General features: G+C 60.1%; 1 protein-coding gene across 1 annotated transcript; it reads right to left on the bottom strand.

Annotated features, from left to right (window-relative positions):
* Positions 1 to 9883: 9883 nt before the first annotated feature.
* Positions 9884 to 12524, bottom strand: NKX1-2 (NK1 homeobox 2; the record flags this gene model as incomplete). Its single annotated transcript, XM_079794209.1, has 2 exons — positions 9884 to 10605; positions 12311 to 12524. 2 exons carry the CDS (start codon positions 12522 to 12524, stop codon positions 9884 to 9886), a joined length of 936 nt encoding a protein of 311 aa, XP_079650335.1.
* Between the last annotated feature and the right edge of the window lie 3515 nt (positions 12525 to 16039).

Below are 16039 nucleotides of genomic sequence, written 5' to 3'. Positions count from 1 at the left end.
GTGAAATGATGGACACATACTTAGGTGGGTGCAGGAACAATTAACATGATAATGAAGGAATTTGAGGCATCTGTCCTGGTGCCCACCACATGTGGTTGTGCCCCAGGGGCTCCAGAAAAAGGGAAGTTACAAGTTACACAAACATTTCAAGGGTATGTTATAGATGCAAAAAGACAGATGGCTCAGTTCAGGTAAAGGTTGACCTTGTCAGTGAAGATACCGGCCTAGGATGTAACTGCCCACCATCACTGCGTTTAAAGTTTAATTTCAGACCATCCTTCGTGATGACTTTAGGTCTCTGAGTTTGCAAGACCGCCATGCAGGCCTCCCCTGAGCTGTCAGGTCAGCATGTGGCCCCTTTCGTCCACACCAGGCTATCCCAAAGGGGAGGCCGGCCCCGCCCTGTGCGCAGACAGGGACAGAGGCCCGAACTGGGCCCCGCGGTCCACTGGACCCACGTGATCAGTCAGGCTCCCAGCGGGAAACCGGCAGCTGCTCCGGAACGTAACTTTGAGTTCTGCTTGGTCATCATTTCGCTGGGACAGGTCAGCCAGAGGTGGAGGAGTGAGCTGGGCCAGTGCACCCGGGGCCTCGGTCAGCCCCAGGCCTAAAGGGAGAGGTTTCCAGAGCCCACACCTGCCTGGGCCCCTGCCATGAGTGACCCACGGGGTGGAGCTGGGGGGATCGAGATTCCAACCCCTCCTCTCCTGCCTGGTGGTCCCAGGCTGAGCCACCCCGAGGCCAGAGAGCCAGGTGCCAGCCCTAGAAGGCAGTACTTGCAGGTGAGCCTCCTGGGACACAGACCGGGGGCGGGGCGGGGGAGGGCAGGGAGAAGATGGGGTCGGAGGGCAAATGGAAGATATTGGACGTACATAAGCCGCTGAGCAGGAAGCAGTCACCGCTACACTCAGGGGCCGGAGAATGGTGTGGGCACAGAGGCGGGGCCGGAACCGCAGGGCCCAGGTTGGCAGCTGTCCGAGCAAGACCCCAAGGGATCCAGAGCAAGACCCCAAGGGATTCCGTCCTCCTGGGCCCCACCTGCCTGAGACCAAGGCCACTTACTCCCACGGTTGGGGCCACTGGAACTCGCTGAGAGCGGGCCTGTGCCTTTTTCTTTTCTTTTCCTTTCTTTCTTTTTTCTCCCCCTCCACTACCCTGAACAGTGTGATTAATTACTGGAAGTTAGCTGGTTCTGCCCCAGGGGCCAGAGAGAAATCTTCTCCCAGGTTCCTGCTCTTCCAACCCGGGCAGGTCTGTAAGCCAAGCCCAGTTCTTGGCATGATTGCAAAGCCAGGGGCCCAGGCCATGCCTCTGCGGGCAGGAGCAGGTGCCCCTGAGTTCACACGGGGGGCGGGCCGGCCAGCGGGTGAGTGGCACAGGCTGGAACGCTCGGGGACGCACAGATAAGGTGCTCTTTAACAAAAGTGCTTCCGTGAGCAAGAAACTGCTGAGAACGTCTGGGTTTTATCTCTTCTTTCTTATCGGAAAAATGCGGCAGGGACAGAGAGCAGGGTAATATCTTACCGTTTCTCTCCTAACCGCTGTTTTCCAGCCGAACTTGGCCTTGGAGACGGAGACTTGAAAGCAGCTTGTTTTCAGCCAAGAAGCAGAACAAACGGCTCCATTGACATGTGCTTTATGTGGCAGCCCGGACACTGCCGAGATTTTCGAGCCTCAAAAACTATCCACAGCCCTGGCTGGTTTGGCTCAATGGATAGAGATCTGCCTGCGGACTGAAGGGTCCCTGGTTCGATTCCAGTCAAGGGCGCATGCCTGGGTTGTGGGCTCGATCCAGTGGGGGGCGTGCAGGAGGCATCCGGTCAGTGATTGTCTCTCATCATGGATGTTTCTATCTCTCTCCCTCACCCTTCCTCTCTGAAATCAATAAAAATATATTTTTAAAAAAACAACTATCCATAGCCCTAACCGGCTTGGCTCAGTGGATAGAGTGCCAGCCTGCGGACTCTAGGGTCCCAGGTTCGATTTCAGTCAAGGGCATGTACCTTGGTTGTGGGCACATCCCCAGTAGGGCGTGTGCAGGAGGCAGCTGGTGGATGTTTCTCTCTCATCGATGTTTCTAACTCTCTATCCCTCTCCCTCCCTCTCTGTTAAAAATCAATAAAATATATATTTTTTTTAAAAACTGTCCATAGGTCCCAATATTGAACTACCCGGGAGCCATGACGCTGACAGAGAGAGAGACTGACCCCGTAGCAGATGCCCCACACCTAAAGTGACTTCCCCAGTTCCGTCAGCACACGTCCCCGGAGTGTCCAGGGCCAAAGCTGCCGAGGTTTCGCACCAGGCGAGAGCGTGCGGGCCTCTAGCGAGGGGGGGACGCCGGGAAACGCACCTTCCGCAGGTGTGCACGGAAACCTTGCAACTCTGACCATGGGAAGAAGCAGCCGCTACATTTAAAGGGAAAGAATTCTTTTTTAAAAAATATGTTTTTATTGACTTCTTTTACAGAGAGAGGAAGGGGGCAGGATAGATGGAAACATCAATGAGAGAGAGAAATATCAATGAGAGAAACGTCAAAGATCAGCTGCCTCCTGCACGACTTCCCCCTACTCCTACCCTCCCCCCAACCCCCCCCCCCCCACACACAAACACACACACACACACACTGGGCATGTGCCCTGACCGGGAATTGAACCAGTGACCTCTTGGTTCATGGATCGATGCTCAGCCACTGAGCCAAACCGGCCGGGCTAGAAGGAAGGAATTCTCCGTTTTCTTACACAGGCGACGCTCAGTTATTCTGTGGCCAGAAAGGCAATGTCTGGCTTATGCCGGCCTCTGGTGTTCCTTCTCCCTTCGTCGTCCAGCTTGTCTCCGCTGGTTCCTAGCGGAGCCGGCCTGTGCCTGGGCTTGGGGTGATGGAAGAGGAAAACCCCGCTGACGCCCAGGAGAACGGCTGGCAATGAGACCTAGCCAGCGCTCGGTGGTTTTCCCACAGAGAAACCCTTCCCCTCCGATTCTGTTCCCTCGAAAAGGCCTGCTGCGTGGACAGAGCTGCGTGCTGGAGAAAAGGGCTGGTCCGTTCTGAGCATGGGGCCTGAGCTCTAGAACAGGCTGGGTCCGGAGCGGGGCCCCTGAGAGGGCCTCGGGGTGGTGACGACAGATGGAGGACCCTGTGGGCCCAGAAGGCTGAGGAGGGAGCGAAGAGAAAACGCCAGGAGAGGGATGGCGGCCGGCCTGGCCTGTGAGGCTCACCAGCTAGAGGTAAAGTCTGTGGAAGTCAACTCATAGCCAATGATTAATAAGAGACTTGGCTCCTGGAGCTGAAAAGTCAGCTAATTCTTAATATGGGAACATAATGACTGTTGTTTTTACCGTGTGGATTACAGATTCGTGTGCATAATAGGTTTTAAAGCTGAAAAGCTGTAAAGACCTAACTTTTTACGATGGGGAAATCCAAGGCCCCAGCCGGTCTTATGAAATAGGGCGGAGGGTGGCCAAGAAGCCAGGGGTCATCATGCTCTCTGCTCGGGATATTTAATCAGCAGAAAGAACTTCAACTCAGAACAAAAAATGGTTGAAGTAAACATTTATTTTTTTTTATTTTTTTTTTTTTTACCAAAAGTTAAGTAGTGAGTCAATAGCAACATTTATTTGGAAAATATTTACATTGCTCATTGGCTTAAAAATAAAATAAGAGAAACCTGAAGTGCGGGTTAAATATTCACATCCTTATCTGTTCGGGGACTACGAAGCCCCGTGTATTTTGCAACGATGTTTTATGGATCGCATGAAGGCTAACTCGGAGCGCCCAAAGTTGGGTAACGTTTGTTACTTTTCTTTGGAGAACTCGAATTCTGAGTCTTTGGTGTTGAACTATCGTAAAGACAATAATCAATTAATGTAAGCTAATTCAAAGTTTTCTCCTCAAATTGTTGACTTAAATAGATTGGCTTAAGGTGTTTTTTGATTTCAGAGTTAAACGCCATTAAACAAATAGAATGTGGTATTTATTACACATCCTTTCCTCTTTGTTGAAGACACTGAAGGTTTAGTTTGCTCAGGACTTTGCCACGCGTTGCTCACCATTTCGGACAGTCGAGTCACAGACACAGACAGCACCAGCCCTGGGGTGCAGGCCCAGGCACGCTGCATGTGTGGCCCAGCCCTGGGGTGCAGGCCCAGGTATTCTGCATGTGTGGCCCAGCCCTGGGTGCAGGCCCAGGCTCTGCATGTGTGGCCCAGCCCTGGGGTGCAGGCCCAGGCTCTGCATTTGTGGCCCAGCCCTGGGGTGCAGGCCCAGGCTCTGCATTGGTGGCCCAGCCCTGGGGTGCAGGCCCAGGCACGCTGCATGTGTGGCTGTCACGCCCTTCATAGAGGCATCCGGGCTTTCTCTTTTCTTTTGGCACAGATTCTCCCCCAGAAGGATTTTAGTAATAACGATGAATTAAATCCTTAAATTAGGGCTGAGAAATGGCACGCTTCCCTGCCACCTCAGGTTTGATTTATCGCATTGATTAAACTGACTGACTTTTGTTTCTGAGTCGAAATAAAAGAAAAATTAAAAAATAAAAAGCCCTCCCCGGGAAGACTTCCTCCAGCCCACGCCTCCCAGCCCACGCCCGTGCGGACAACCCTGCGTGTTAGCTTCCTGCGTGTCCTTCCTCTCACGGTGCGTGCACAGCAGCCAGCACAAACACGTCCGTCTTCTCACCGCTGTCTGGCACCGGCACCTGCGGGTTCTATGGGCTCTTTGGACCGCGGCCGCCGCACCCGGTGCGCTCCGAGGCCCCAGGAGAGGCGGGCCCCTGCCATCTGTGTACAGCCGCGTTAATGGCCCCACATTGCAGACAGCGGGGCGGGTTCAATCGTGCTGGGCAGCGTCTCAATGAGTAACCTTGTCTGCGACCCTTCACGAAGGCGTATCTGTGGGTTAAAGTCCTCGCCGTGCAATTGCTGGGTCGGAAGACTGGCTGCACGTTCAACGTCAGGACGTCTCAGGCAGGGCTGGCGGAGAGGAGAGCGGGTGGCCCAGTGAGTGGAGCGGGGACTGGCTGGTCTCTGCACGGAGACGGCGCCGAAGCAGAGGGTTCGAAATGAGACGGCCAGAGCCGCCTGCCGCAGGGGGCAGCCCGGGCATCGGTGTTTCCTACGGAGTTGATTCCTATCGATGCCCTCCATCTGGGAGGGCGGGAAAGAAAACAAATGCTTCTATGGCAACGCAGACGCTGGGCACCACTCATAAAGGTGACATTTCCTCTCCAGTCATTTCAACTTCAGTAAAGTTTTGTGGGTGAAAAAGGGGCCACATACGAACCCTGGCAAGCTCAGGGGAGGCCTGTGTGCGGCCGTGCAAACTCAGGGCGCTAACGTGCCCCCCCCCCCGCCCCCCGCCCAGGATGGTCTGAAACGGCCGGAAAGTGAGTGGTGGCGGGTGGTCCTGTCCTCGGCCGGCATCTTCCTTGCCAAAGGTCAGCCTTGCCCGGAACTGAGCCCACCTGTTGTCTCTCTGCACCTGAGATAACAAACCTTTGGAAGGTCCCAGCAATCTCCTTTCCCAGCCCCGCCGGGGGCACAACCTCCCCCAGAGCAGCGACCACAGAGCCCCTCGTTGTTATGTCTCCCATACCATCTCCACGCGCTGCGAGCTGCGAATGTTAGCTGCCCTGGCCCACCCATGTGCAAGAAGCATGTGTCTATCATTTTACTCGTCAGCCAATCCCAGAGGTTTCCCGCTTTGCTTCCTCCCGCCTCCTTAGTCTGCCACCAGTGGATTTCACGGAACCCCTAGGCCCCCTCCTTTGATTCTGATGTATAACTGCCCTTCTCGGGAGCAGTTTCTCCGTCCTTTGCGATTCTGCTTCCCTGGAATTGTCGTCTTCCTCCCTCTCCCTCCCCCTCTCCCATCAATACAAACAAATTTTAACAGAAATAAATCAATCAATCAATAAACTCCCATCACCCCAAACAGTGTTGGCACAGAATAGGGGCTCACTTTGTGCAGGGGGCGAGGAGGGGGGGGCGGGGACTATAGAATCACCTTTATGTCCAAGTGCTGACGCTGTGCAGGGAACTACAAAAGGCCCAAACAGCTCTCAGGTCATTCTTAAAGATTTTAATCAAATATTCCACAGGATTGGCAGCCCCGCGTACACTTTAAGTCCCTCTGGAGTTCTCAGGCCCACGGCTCAGGCTCTGGTCTCTTCTTCCTAGCGGCGTGGCCCTGGGCACCTCCCGGCCTCGCGGAGGCTGTTTCCTAGGTAATGTGGGTTACTTTGGACAAGTCACCTCCCTAAGACTCAGTTAACCGACCGGCACATGAGGGGGTGACCTGTGGGCAGACGATCTGAGGAAGCACTTAAGGAGACAGGTACGGAAGTGGCCAGTGGGCGTACGAAGAGGCAGGCAATGCCATCGCCATCGGGAGATGGACAGTGAGACCACACTGCGGGACGGCCGTGCCTTCCGTCACCGTCGCCGGGAGGAAACGGCGGCCAATCCTCGGTGTTGGCAGCTCTCTCCCCCTTCCCCACGGCGGTGGGCTCGGGGTTTTCCTCCCTCTTCGGGGGTGGGGCGGGGGAGGGGCTTATTTCTGCCTCTCTTTCCCGAAGTCTGTGTCTTCCCACTTCTTAGACTGATACCAGGCGCACCGGTTAATAATGCGGATTTCTTCCCATCGATGGAGTCACACGTGTGCTGATACACATGCGATTTGATGTGTGTGCTATTTTGTTGTCTTGCTCCTTCCGATGACCACTTGTTCCGATCGACGGCACACGCACTTTCTGAGCAGCACGTCACAACGTACGAAGAAGTGGGAAATTGTGTCTCTGAATGGTCTGCTTCAAAGCAAGGAAAGTTCTATCGGAACGGTACCCACAAATTACCTGGAAGACGGGGGAAATGTGCGGCTAGCGATGGACATTACTTTGAACAAAGCACTTTTGATGTTTCTCTTGAAATTATCGTGTTTTCTTTGATGACAAAATCCGCATTATTAACCGGTAAATGGTCAATGCGAATTTTTAACTGGTACCGGTTAATAACGCGGATACCGGTTAAAAATGTGGGTACTGGTTAGTGCTTTGTTCAAAAGTGCTTTGTTCAAAGTAATGTCCATCGCTAGCTACACATTTCCCCCGTCTTTCAGGTGATTTGTGGACACCGTCCCGATAGAACTTTTCTTGTTTTGAGGCACACCATTCAGAGACCCCATTTCCCACTTCTCCGTACGGTTGTGAAGTGCTGCTCAGAAAGTGCATGTGCCATCGATCGGAGCAAGTGGTCATCTGAAGGAGCAAGGTCTGGTGAATACGGCGGGTGGCTCTTGCAGGAGGCAACCAATCAATGTTTCTCTTACATTGATGTTTCTCTGTCTTTCTCTCTCTCTTCCACCCTCCCTAAAAATCAATGGAAAAATAATCTTGAGTGAGGATTAACCAAGAAAAAAAGATTATGCATTGATTAGACTGAGGAAGGGAAACAGAGAGAAATCAATTTGTTGTTCCACTTATTCATGAGTTCATTGATCCCTGTATGTGCCCTGACCAGGGATGGAACCTGCAACCTTAGCACCTTGGAACTCTGGGAGACCGCCTATTGTCCTCGTCTCTTTCATTTGCGTGCGGCCCCTCTTCCAGAGCCCAAACCCTGAACCTCGGGGGACATGGGTCGATCACAGGAACAACACTCTAACCAACTGAGCTACGGGGCCAGGGCTCCTCAGGGACTCTTCGGAGCCGGCGGAGTGATCCTAGGAGTTCACAATGCCCTAGAACCTGGGAGGTAGGGGCTGGTTTAATTTGCAGCCACTGATAACAATTCTGTAAAGCCGCTTAGCTTGTGCTACGAAATGACCCTAAGGGTGTTGCTTGTATATACCGCCTGGGAGCGCAGCTGCAGTGTGTGCAGCTGTGGTCTGAAACGGATGGCATGAGAAAGCAGGCTCGGGGAGACATCCCCTCTATTTGCGAATGCTAGCTGGCGGGGGAGGGGATGCAAACAGACAGCGTCTGGTCTTCACAAAGTCAGTCAAGGCGTTGCTCAGAGGCGGCGGGAGACTCTCCCGGGAGAAGCCCTCACAAAAGGCATTTGTAGGCACCTCAGCAGGCTGCGTCTAAGGGTGCGGGTGGAAACCGCCGGGCCTAGAACACAGCGCAAGCACGGTCACACCCTGGGGCACGGCTCGGCTAGAGCGCCTTGGTGCGGGAAAAGCCGGGATGACAGCACCCGCGCTGGTCCACAAGCAGCCCCCCCTCCCCCCCCTCCTCTCTACCGGAGTCTGTGGTCCTGGTGCCTGAGAGGGATGCCCCCGGCCCACATCTTAGGGAAATCCAGCTCCTTGTTCCGGTCTCGCCTCTGTCCCCTGGGCTGCCGGGACGCACGGACGTGACTTTTGAGAAACCAAGAATCGTTCTGAAGGAGGTCGATCAGTGTGTGAAAATGAATGAAGGAATCGCCTCTCTACTGCAGTGCCTGCCTGTTTGTATCTCACCCGGCACCTCCTGTCCTTTAGAAAGCACAGTGCATTGTCGGGGGACACTGTTCTCCCTCAGAATAGAAGGAAAAGGGTCTAAGCGGTAAATCGTACATAATTAAATAATAGATGTGTTCACATCTCGTGGGTCACGTACATATGAAGTCTGCACTTAATCTGAGAGGAAGGAAGGCTATTTTCTATCATTCCTGATCATAACAGAACTGGATATTTCAAGATCACCATAGTGACAGGCCGGCGTGGCTCGGTGGTTGAGCACCGACCTATGAACCAGGAGGTCACAGTTCAGTTACCGGTGAGGGCACAGGCCCGGGCTGCCGGCTCCATCCCCAGTAGGGGGTGTGCAGGAGGCAGCCGATCAACGATTCTCTCTCATCCTTGATGTGTGTCTCTCTCTCCCTCTCCCTTCCTCTCTGAAATTAAAAAAACAAAAACAAAAAGATGGCAATAGCATTACGGGTTCCTACCAGCAGTGTGCTTTACTGGATAGGCAGTCATTGACAGTAAAGGTAATGATGAATGGCACAGGCTACCGAGAAGGAAGGAGGAGCATGGTATTCCTGTAGATATCCGTGGGCCTCCATCAAGCAAAGGCGAGAATAAAACATACATGACCTCGTTGCTCGGGGACGCCTGGGCTGCTGAGCTGTGGGCTGGCCACAAACCACATCACCTAGAAAACCAGAGGAGAAGTCCAACAACGCAGGCGAGGCCAGGTCACGGAGAAGGAAGTGTGGGCAGATGGTCACAGCGGCGGTGGGTGCCGGCCAGGCAGGCGCCTGCGGTGGGACCCGGGAGGAATGTGCTTTGGTCCCCAGCGGCTCCGCGCGCCCAGGGAGCGCTTCTGCCACGCCCCGTGCCGCCTCCTGCGTGCTCTCCAGGCCTCCAGGCCTCCCGGAGAGGCCGTCCGGACAATGAGTCTCACGCTTTGAAAACAGCGTCCGTGTCCGTTTCCCAGCGCCCCCAGCCTCGGCGGGTCCCGGGGAGACACCCCTGGGTTTGGGCCAGTGACCCCATGTGAAAGGGGGGCCGTCAGCCGCCAAGCGGGGAGCTCCTCGCCCTGCGGGTGCGCTAACATCCTGGAGGACCCGGTCCCGGGGGAGCAGCTGGCGGACCGGATGGACGGGAGGTGGCGGCGCCCAGACCCCCCAAAGGGACCCTGGGGGGGGCGGGTAGGCCTGACCGAACAGGAGAGAAACCTGAGGACGGCTGACCACGTGGCCTCCGTGGATTCAGACGCTCAGCGCCCCGGACCGGCCTCTCCCCGCCCCCCTGGCGGCGCCCCCTGGCGGGGAAGGGGCGCGCAGGCACCCGCGCACCGGGAGGGGCGGCCCCTGCGCCTCGGTGCCCCGCGGCCGAGTGGGGGCCTCCGGCGACGCCACGCACTGAGGGTCCCGGCGAAGCGGAGGCCCGCGGGGTGCGAGCTCATAGGTGAGGGGCGTAGAAGGGGGCCAGGTAGGGGGGGCCGAGGAAGGGCGCAAAGGGGCCCCCGGCGGCGGCGACGGCCGTCAGCGGGAAGGCGGCGGCGGGGAAGAACACGTTGGCCGCCGAGTAGGAGGGGAAAGTCTGGAAGGGCGGCCCGGCCGGGCCTGGGGGACCCGGGCTGCCCCCCGAGCCGCCGCCGCCGCCGCCGCCGCTCGCCGCTGCCGCCCCGGGAGCCCCGGCCGGGGCCGCGCCGCCCCCCGCCTGCGCCGCGCCGTCGGCGCCGGGGTTCTGCTTCTTCCACTTGGTCCTGCGGTTCTGGAACCAGATTTTGACCTGCGTCTCCGTGAGGCTGAGCGACAGCGCCAGGCTCAGGCGCTCGCACACCGACAGGTAGCGCGTGGCGCGGAACTTGCTCTCCAGGGCCACCAGCTGCTCGTAGGTGAAGGCGGTGCGCGCGCGCCGCGGCCGGGCGCTGCTGGGCTCGGGGCGCCGGCGCCGCGGCTGCGGGGACCCCGGGGAGCCCGCCCGGCCGCCCGCGCCGCACTCCCCCGCCGCCAGCGCCGCGGGCCGCGCCTCCGGGGAGCTGGGCGGGCCCGCCTGCAGGCTCGCCGCCCGGTCCCGCCGCCGCCCGCCCGCATCCTCGGGGTCCTCGTCCTCGTCCGCCTCCTCGGCCTCCGAGCACTCCAGTGGGGACGCCGCCGCCGCGCCCGGGTCCGCAGCATCTAGGGGAGCGGGGGGCGGTTATCCGGGGCCGGAGCCGCGGCCGCCGGTCCAGACCGCCACCTCCTCGGTCCCCCACAGAGCACGCAGCTCGCCCCGGCCCAGCCCCAGCCCAGCTTGGCCGGCCCTTCTCGGAGCGGCGGTGTAGGGGTGCGGTGTAGGGGTGCGGTGTAGGGGGGCAGGGTAGGGGGGCAGTGTTAGGGGTGCAGTACCCCTTGCCTTTCACTCGTCTGTGACGCAGTAGGCGTCCACATGTGTAATGTGAAGGAATGACATCCGCATTAAGAAAAAATAATGATCTTATTGGACAGCCTTGGGGGGGGGCGGTCATTGCACCTTAGGACGTGGGGACGCCCAGGGCGGTTAGGGCCGCGTCTCCCCCGTTCTGGTCGGGACTCCCGGCAGTCACCACAGAAGTTCCGAGGCCCTGCCTCCAGGAGAGAGCCCCTCTCCCATCGCCTCGCTCCCGCGCGTTAATAGAGTTTCAGATTTGTGCGGGTGGATCGATAGATGTCATCTATTAAAGGTAAGTTTTAATCGAGCAATATTAGGATCAGACAGGGGAAGGGCTGGAAGCCGGTACCTGCAAGCTGTAGGCAGGAGATACGCGGTGGCCAGTAATAGGATATCGATCATGGGGCGGGGGCGGGGCGCGCCCCTCCGAGGGGCGATCCTAACAATTACCAGGCTGACCGCCGGGGCCCAGCGCGGCCGCCAGAGGCGCCCCGAGCCCCAGACAATCAGCGCCAAACTTGGGGGGTGGGGCGCGAGAGGATGCGTGCATCCAGCTCCCCCACCCCCCAGCCTGCGCCTCTGACCCATGGGGTCTCTCCAGGGAGCCTCGCGCCCGCGCCCCCCCCCACCCCAGGGTCCTGGTGCCCTTTGTCCTTCCAGACACACAGGTCCCTGGACCCTCATCAGGTGTCCACCGGTGAGGAGCAAGCCCAAGAGGGATGGGAGCCCTGGCCGGTGTGGCTCAGTGGACAGAGCGGCAGCCCGCAGACTAAAGGGTCTCGGGTTCGATTCCAGTCAAGGGCAGGTACCTCGGTTGCAGGCTCGATCCCCGGCCCTGACGTGCGGGAGGCAACCAATCGGTGTGTGTCTCTCACAGGATGTCTGTCTCTCTCCTTCCCTTCCACTCTCTTAAATAAGGGGGGGGGTGGAGGAGAAAAGACTAAAAGCTCCCCATCATCCCCCCCCCCCCGTGAGCGTGGGGGGCAGTGGCTCTGCAGGTGTCTCCTAGGAGTTGGCCGTGGCCACCAGGCTAACCCTGACCCCATCCTCACTAGGACCTCCAGGGTGAACCTCAGCTTCCTCGTCCATAAAATGGGGCATGGTCACGCCGTGGTCTGGAGGTTCTGACGTTTTTCTGACTTTCGCCGCAGCCTCCAGCAGCTCCTGGCACGTGGCGGAGCGCAAAACGCCGGGTTTGAATGAGGCTGGGCCGGGTGGACGCGGGTGTTCGTTCCCACCGCGAGCAAATCAGAGCTGGGCGCTGGGAGGGGGCTTCGGCGGCAAGCCCCCCTCCTGGCGGCCTCCTTCGGCCCCAACCCAGCTCCAAGGCGGCCACCCCTCGCCCGGCGCCTTCCCCCTCGCCGAGCCGCCTCTCCGGGCCACTCCCGCGTCCCTGGCCGCCCCCTCCTCCCCGCGCCACGCGCGCACCCCTCTCCATCGCATCACCTGCGCCGGGCCTCCCCGCATCCTTACCAGGGGGCTCGCGCGGGCGGGCCGGGTCCCCGGAGCCGGCCTCCTCCCCCGCTCCGGCCTCCGCCAAACTTTTCCTGGCTTCGCGGGAGCCGGGCGCAAGGGCCGGGAGCGTCGCGCGGGTGAATTTCTGGGGGTCCAGGATGTCCAGGACGGAGAAGGAGATCTTGTGGGGGGAGGCGGCCGCCTTGGCCCCGCCGTCCTGCCAGGCCAGCATGCCCGCCAGCCGCGCTCCGGCTCGCCTTCTCCCGTGGCTCGTCCGCGGTCTCCAGCTGGTGGGAGGGTCGGGGCGGCCGAGGGAAGCTGGGGAGGGGGCGGGAAGGCGGGGCGGGGAGAGCAGCGGGGGGCTGCGCGCCGATTGGCACTTGCTCGGCCGGGGCCCCCACCACCTGCAGGGCGCGCTACCGGCAGCCCCGGGCCGCCCGCGCCTCCCCGGGCCGCTAGCCTTGGCCAGGGCGCCTCGGTGCGCGCGCCGGCCCCGCGCGCCTCCGCCCCACCGCAGCGACTACCGGGGGGCGGGGGAGGGAGGGCTGGGCGCTTTCATCCCCGGCCCCACAGACACGCACAGACGGCTGGCGCCCTTTCCCCGAAGCCCCCCGCCTTGGCGCTGGGGATGCGGTGGAGGCCAGGACTGGTGACTTCTAGGCAGCGCTCAGCTCGCCGCCTGCCTGGCTAGCGAAGCACAGCGATGGCCTGAGACCTGGACACCCCGGATTTGGGCCCTCGCGTCCTCACCGTTTACAGAACCGTGGGGCTTGAGCGAGCTCACTGTATCCTCGGGATTCTCAGAGCATCCCGGGGAGGTGGGCGCGGCCTGGAGAGACTAGTATCCCCATTCTAAAGATGAGAAAATTGAGGCTCAAAGATGAGAAGTGAGTTGCCCAGGGACACTGCTGGCTGGTGGCAGAGTCTGGACTCAAGCCCAGTCCTCTTCTCCTGGACAGGACCTTTCAGCACCTCCTGCTGTCCCGGAACCGAAGACGAAATCCTGCCCTGGGCCAGGCCTTCCCTTCCACCTCAGGGCGGGGCTTGGAGAGAGATCCCAGTCCCGCAAAGGTGGCCCGCGGCTGTGGAGACTTTGGCAGGTCTGGGGTTCAGAGCCAGTGGGCCAGGTGAGCCTGGTGGGCCCGGTGGGCCCGGTGAGCCCGGTGAGGGTGGCTACCTGGCTGGCTGAGCCATCAAGCACAGCCCTGGCACCCTGCAGGCCTCCACAGCCTGATGTGGTCATTTACAACAGGAACTGGGCCTCTGGGGAGCAGGTGGATTGTTATGACCTCCACCACTCCCAGCCCCAAGAAGATAAGGTTAAAGATGTTTGTCTGGTTTGCGTGTGAGGTCAGGGGCCGAGACCATTGAGATGGCCCACGGGCCGCACCGAGTCCTGGGGGAGAGTGGACATCAGTCCTGGGGGGAGCGCCCCAGCCGCCCGTCTTAGCATCCCTTTTCCTCCTGTCCCTGGGGCACCGCCGGGAGCCCAGGCGGTGCTCTCATTCCCCCGGGCTTCTCCCGGCCACTCCGCCCAGAAGCACCCCTAACCCAGGGCCCTTCCTCCCCGCCCCCTGGGGTGCCGAACAAAGGCTTGGCAATTACTATTGTCCTAGCAGGTAGGGTAGGCAGGGGCGGGGAACCCCATCAAAGCGCTGGGCTGCGGATCCCTCCTGTTGTTGGAGAGTGGGCCTCGCACGGCCTTGTAGCTTTTCTCATTCAAACCTCGGGGCTCCTCCCAGGGGCGGCCACGGGGGTCCCCTGGGGACTTGAAAGCCCGGCCCGGCCGAAGTGCAGGCCGGCCCCCCTCCTCAAGCCCAGATGGATTGTGCGTGAGAAGGAAATCAGGAACGGAAGTGCCCGCCTCCCGCCAGAGGGGGGCCCACCTGTGAGAACCAGGGGAAAAGCCACCTGCCCTGCCCCGGGGCCCCACAGCGGGGCCGGGGTCCCACAGCGGGGCCGGGGCTGGGGTCCCACAGCGGGCCGGGGTCCCACAGCAGGGCCGGGGTCCCACAGCGGGGCCGGGGCTGGGGTCCCACAGCGGGCCGGGGTCCCACAGCGGGGCTGGGGTCCCACAGCGGGGCTGGGGCTGGGGTCCCACAGCGGGGCTGGGGCTGGGGTCCCACAGCGGGGCTGGGGTCCCACAGCGGGGCCGGGGTCCCACAGCGGGGCCGGGGTCCCACAGCGGGGCCGGGGCCGGGGTCCCACAGCGGGGCCGGGGTCCCACAGCGGGGCCGGGGTCCCACAGCGGGGCCGGGGCCGGGGTCCCACAGCGGGGCCGGGGCCGGGGTCCCACAGCGGGGCCGGGGCCGGGGTCCCACAGCGGGGCTGGGGTCCCACAGCGGGGCCGGGGTCCCACAGTGGGGCCGGGGCTGGGGTCCCACAGCGGGGCCGGGGTCCACAGCGGGGCCGGGGCCGGGGTCCCACAGCGGGGCCGGGGTCCCACAGCGGGGCCGGGCCCAGGGGCGGCCGCAGACCATTCCCGAAACAGAGAGGGGACTTTGCTTTCCGTTTCCACAACTCTTCTCACTCCGTCCTCACTTGTTTCCTTTCTTTAATCTTCCCTTTCTGTCTCCCTCCCTCCCGCACTGATCTCCGCCCCCCCCCCCCCCCTGTACTTCTTAACAACGCGCTCATCTTTTCGGCCAGGTCAGTCCTCAGGCCAGAGGTCGGCCTCCTCAGGTCGCTCCAAGGGGCCTCTGTGGCTTCCAAGGTCCCTCTTCCCATGTGTCCACCTGGGAGAGGCGGCGAGGCCATCTTCACGGGAAGGTGGGGTGACTTCCGGAGCGGCCCCCCCCCCCCCCCGCCCCGTACCCCCAACCAGAGGGACAGGGACGGTTAGGACAGCCAAGGCCCCAGCCTGGGTCACTTTCACGTTATAAACGCTCAGACTTTTTGTTTAAGTGAATGCTCCTCTCTGCTTGGGCGAAGCACTTTCCCTGGAGGCAGGTGCAGGTGAACACAGGAGAGGAGCCGACAGGAGAAGCCGCACTGGGAAGGCAGGTTCGTGCTTTAAGACAGCGGGTCTGGAAGAACTCCTTTTCGTTGTTTTTAAATTGCGCTCGCCCTTTATTGTGCCTCCATCTCTGACACGTGTGTTCAGGGCAGCGTAAGGGCATGGGAGCCCTCGCCCTCAGCACTTGGCTTCTGGAAATAGCTGACACAGAAGGAACGGCGAGGTGTCTCCCACAAACATGGAGGAATAGAACCCCCCCCTTACTCACCCACTTAAGAGAAACCCCTCGCCCCAGAACACCCTGGATTCTCCAGTTTGGTGCGTGGAGAGAGGGCCTTGGGGAATTGTTTTTCTGACCACCTGCCTGGAGGCCCAATTTGGGGATGTGTTGACTCGCTCACATCCTCACACCTGTATTTATACCCAAGGTGTCCGTGTCCAGCAAGCTCCCCCCGCCCGCCCCACCCCACCCCGCCCGTGCATGGAGGCGGTGTGCATTCCCACATTAGCATTCCGCCTGAGCGCTGCCTTTAAATTGCTTCCATGCTCCACCCTGACCTGCCCTGATGGCAAGTGACGGCTGTACCAAGCTGGGGATCAATATTCATGGCGGGTGTCCCGAGCTGATAACGCCATCCAAGACAATGCGCCCCGTGCACGGCAGCTGAGAGAGGGCGACGTTGGGAATGCTGTGGTAAACAACCCGATGGTTCGGGGCTGTTTAGTGAATTCCATGTCTAGACCAGTGATGGGCAACCTTTTGGGCTTGGTGTGTCAAACTTCGCCAGAAA

Source organism: Cnephaeus nilssonii, assembly GCF_951640355.1.
Source record: "Cnephaeus nilssonii genome assembly, chromosome: 16".
In the NCBI taxonomy this organism is placed as follows: Eukaryota; Metazoa; Chordata; class Mammalia; order Chiroptera; family Vespertilionidae; genus Cnephaeus; species Cnephaeus nilssonii.
Note: the sequence above shows the minus strand (reverse complement) of the source record. Positions and strands in the feature narration are given on the sequence as shown.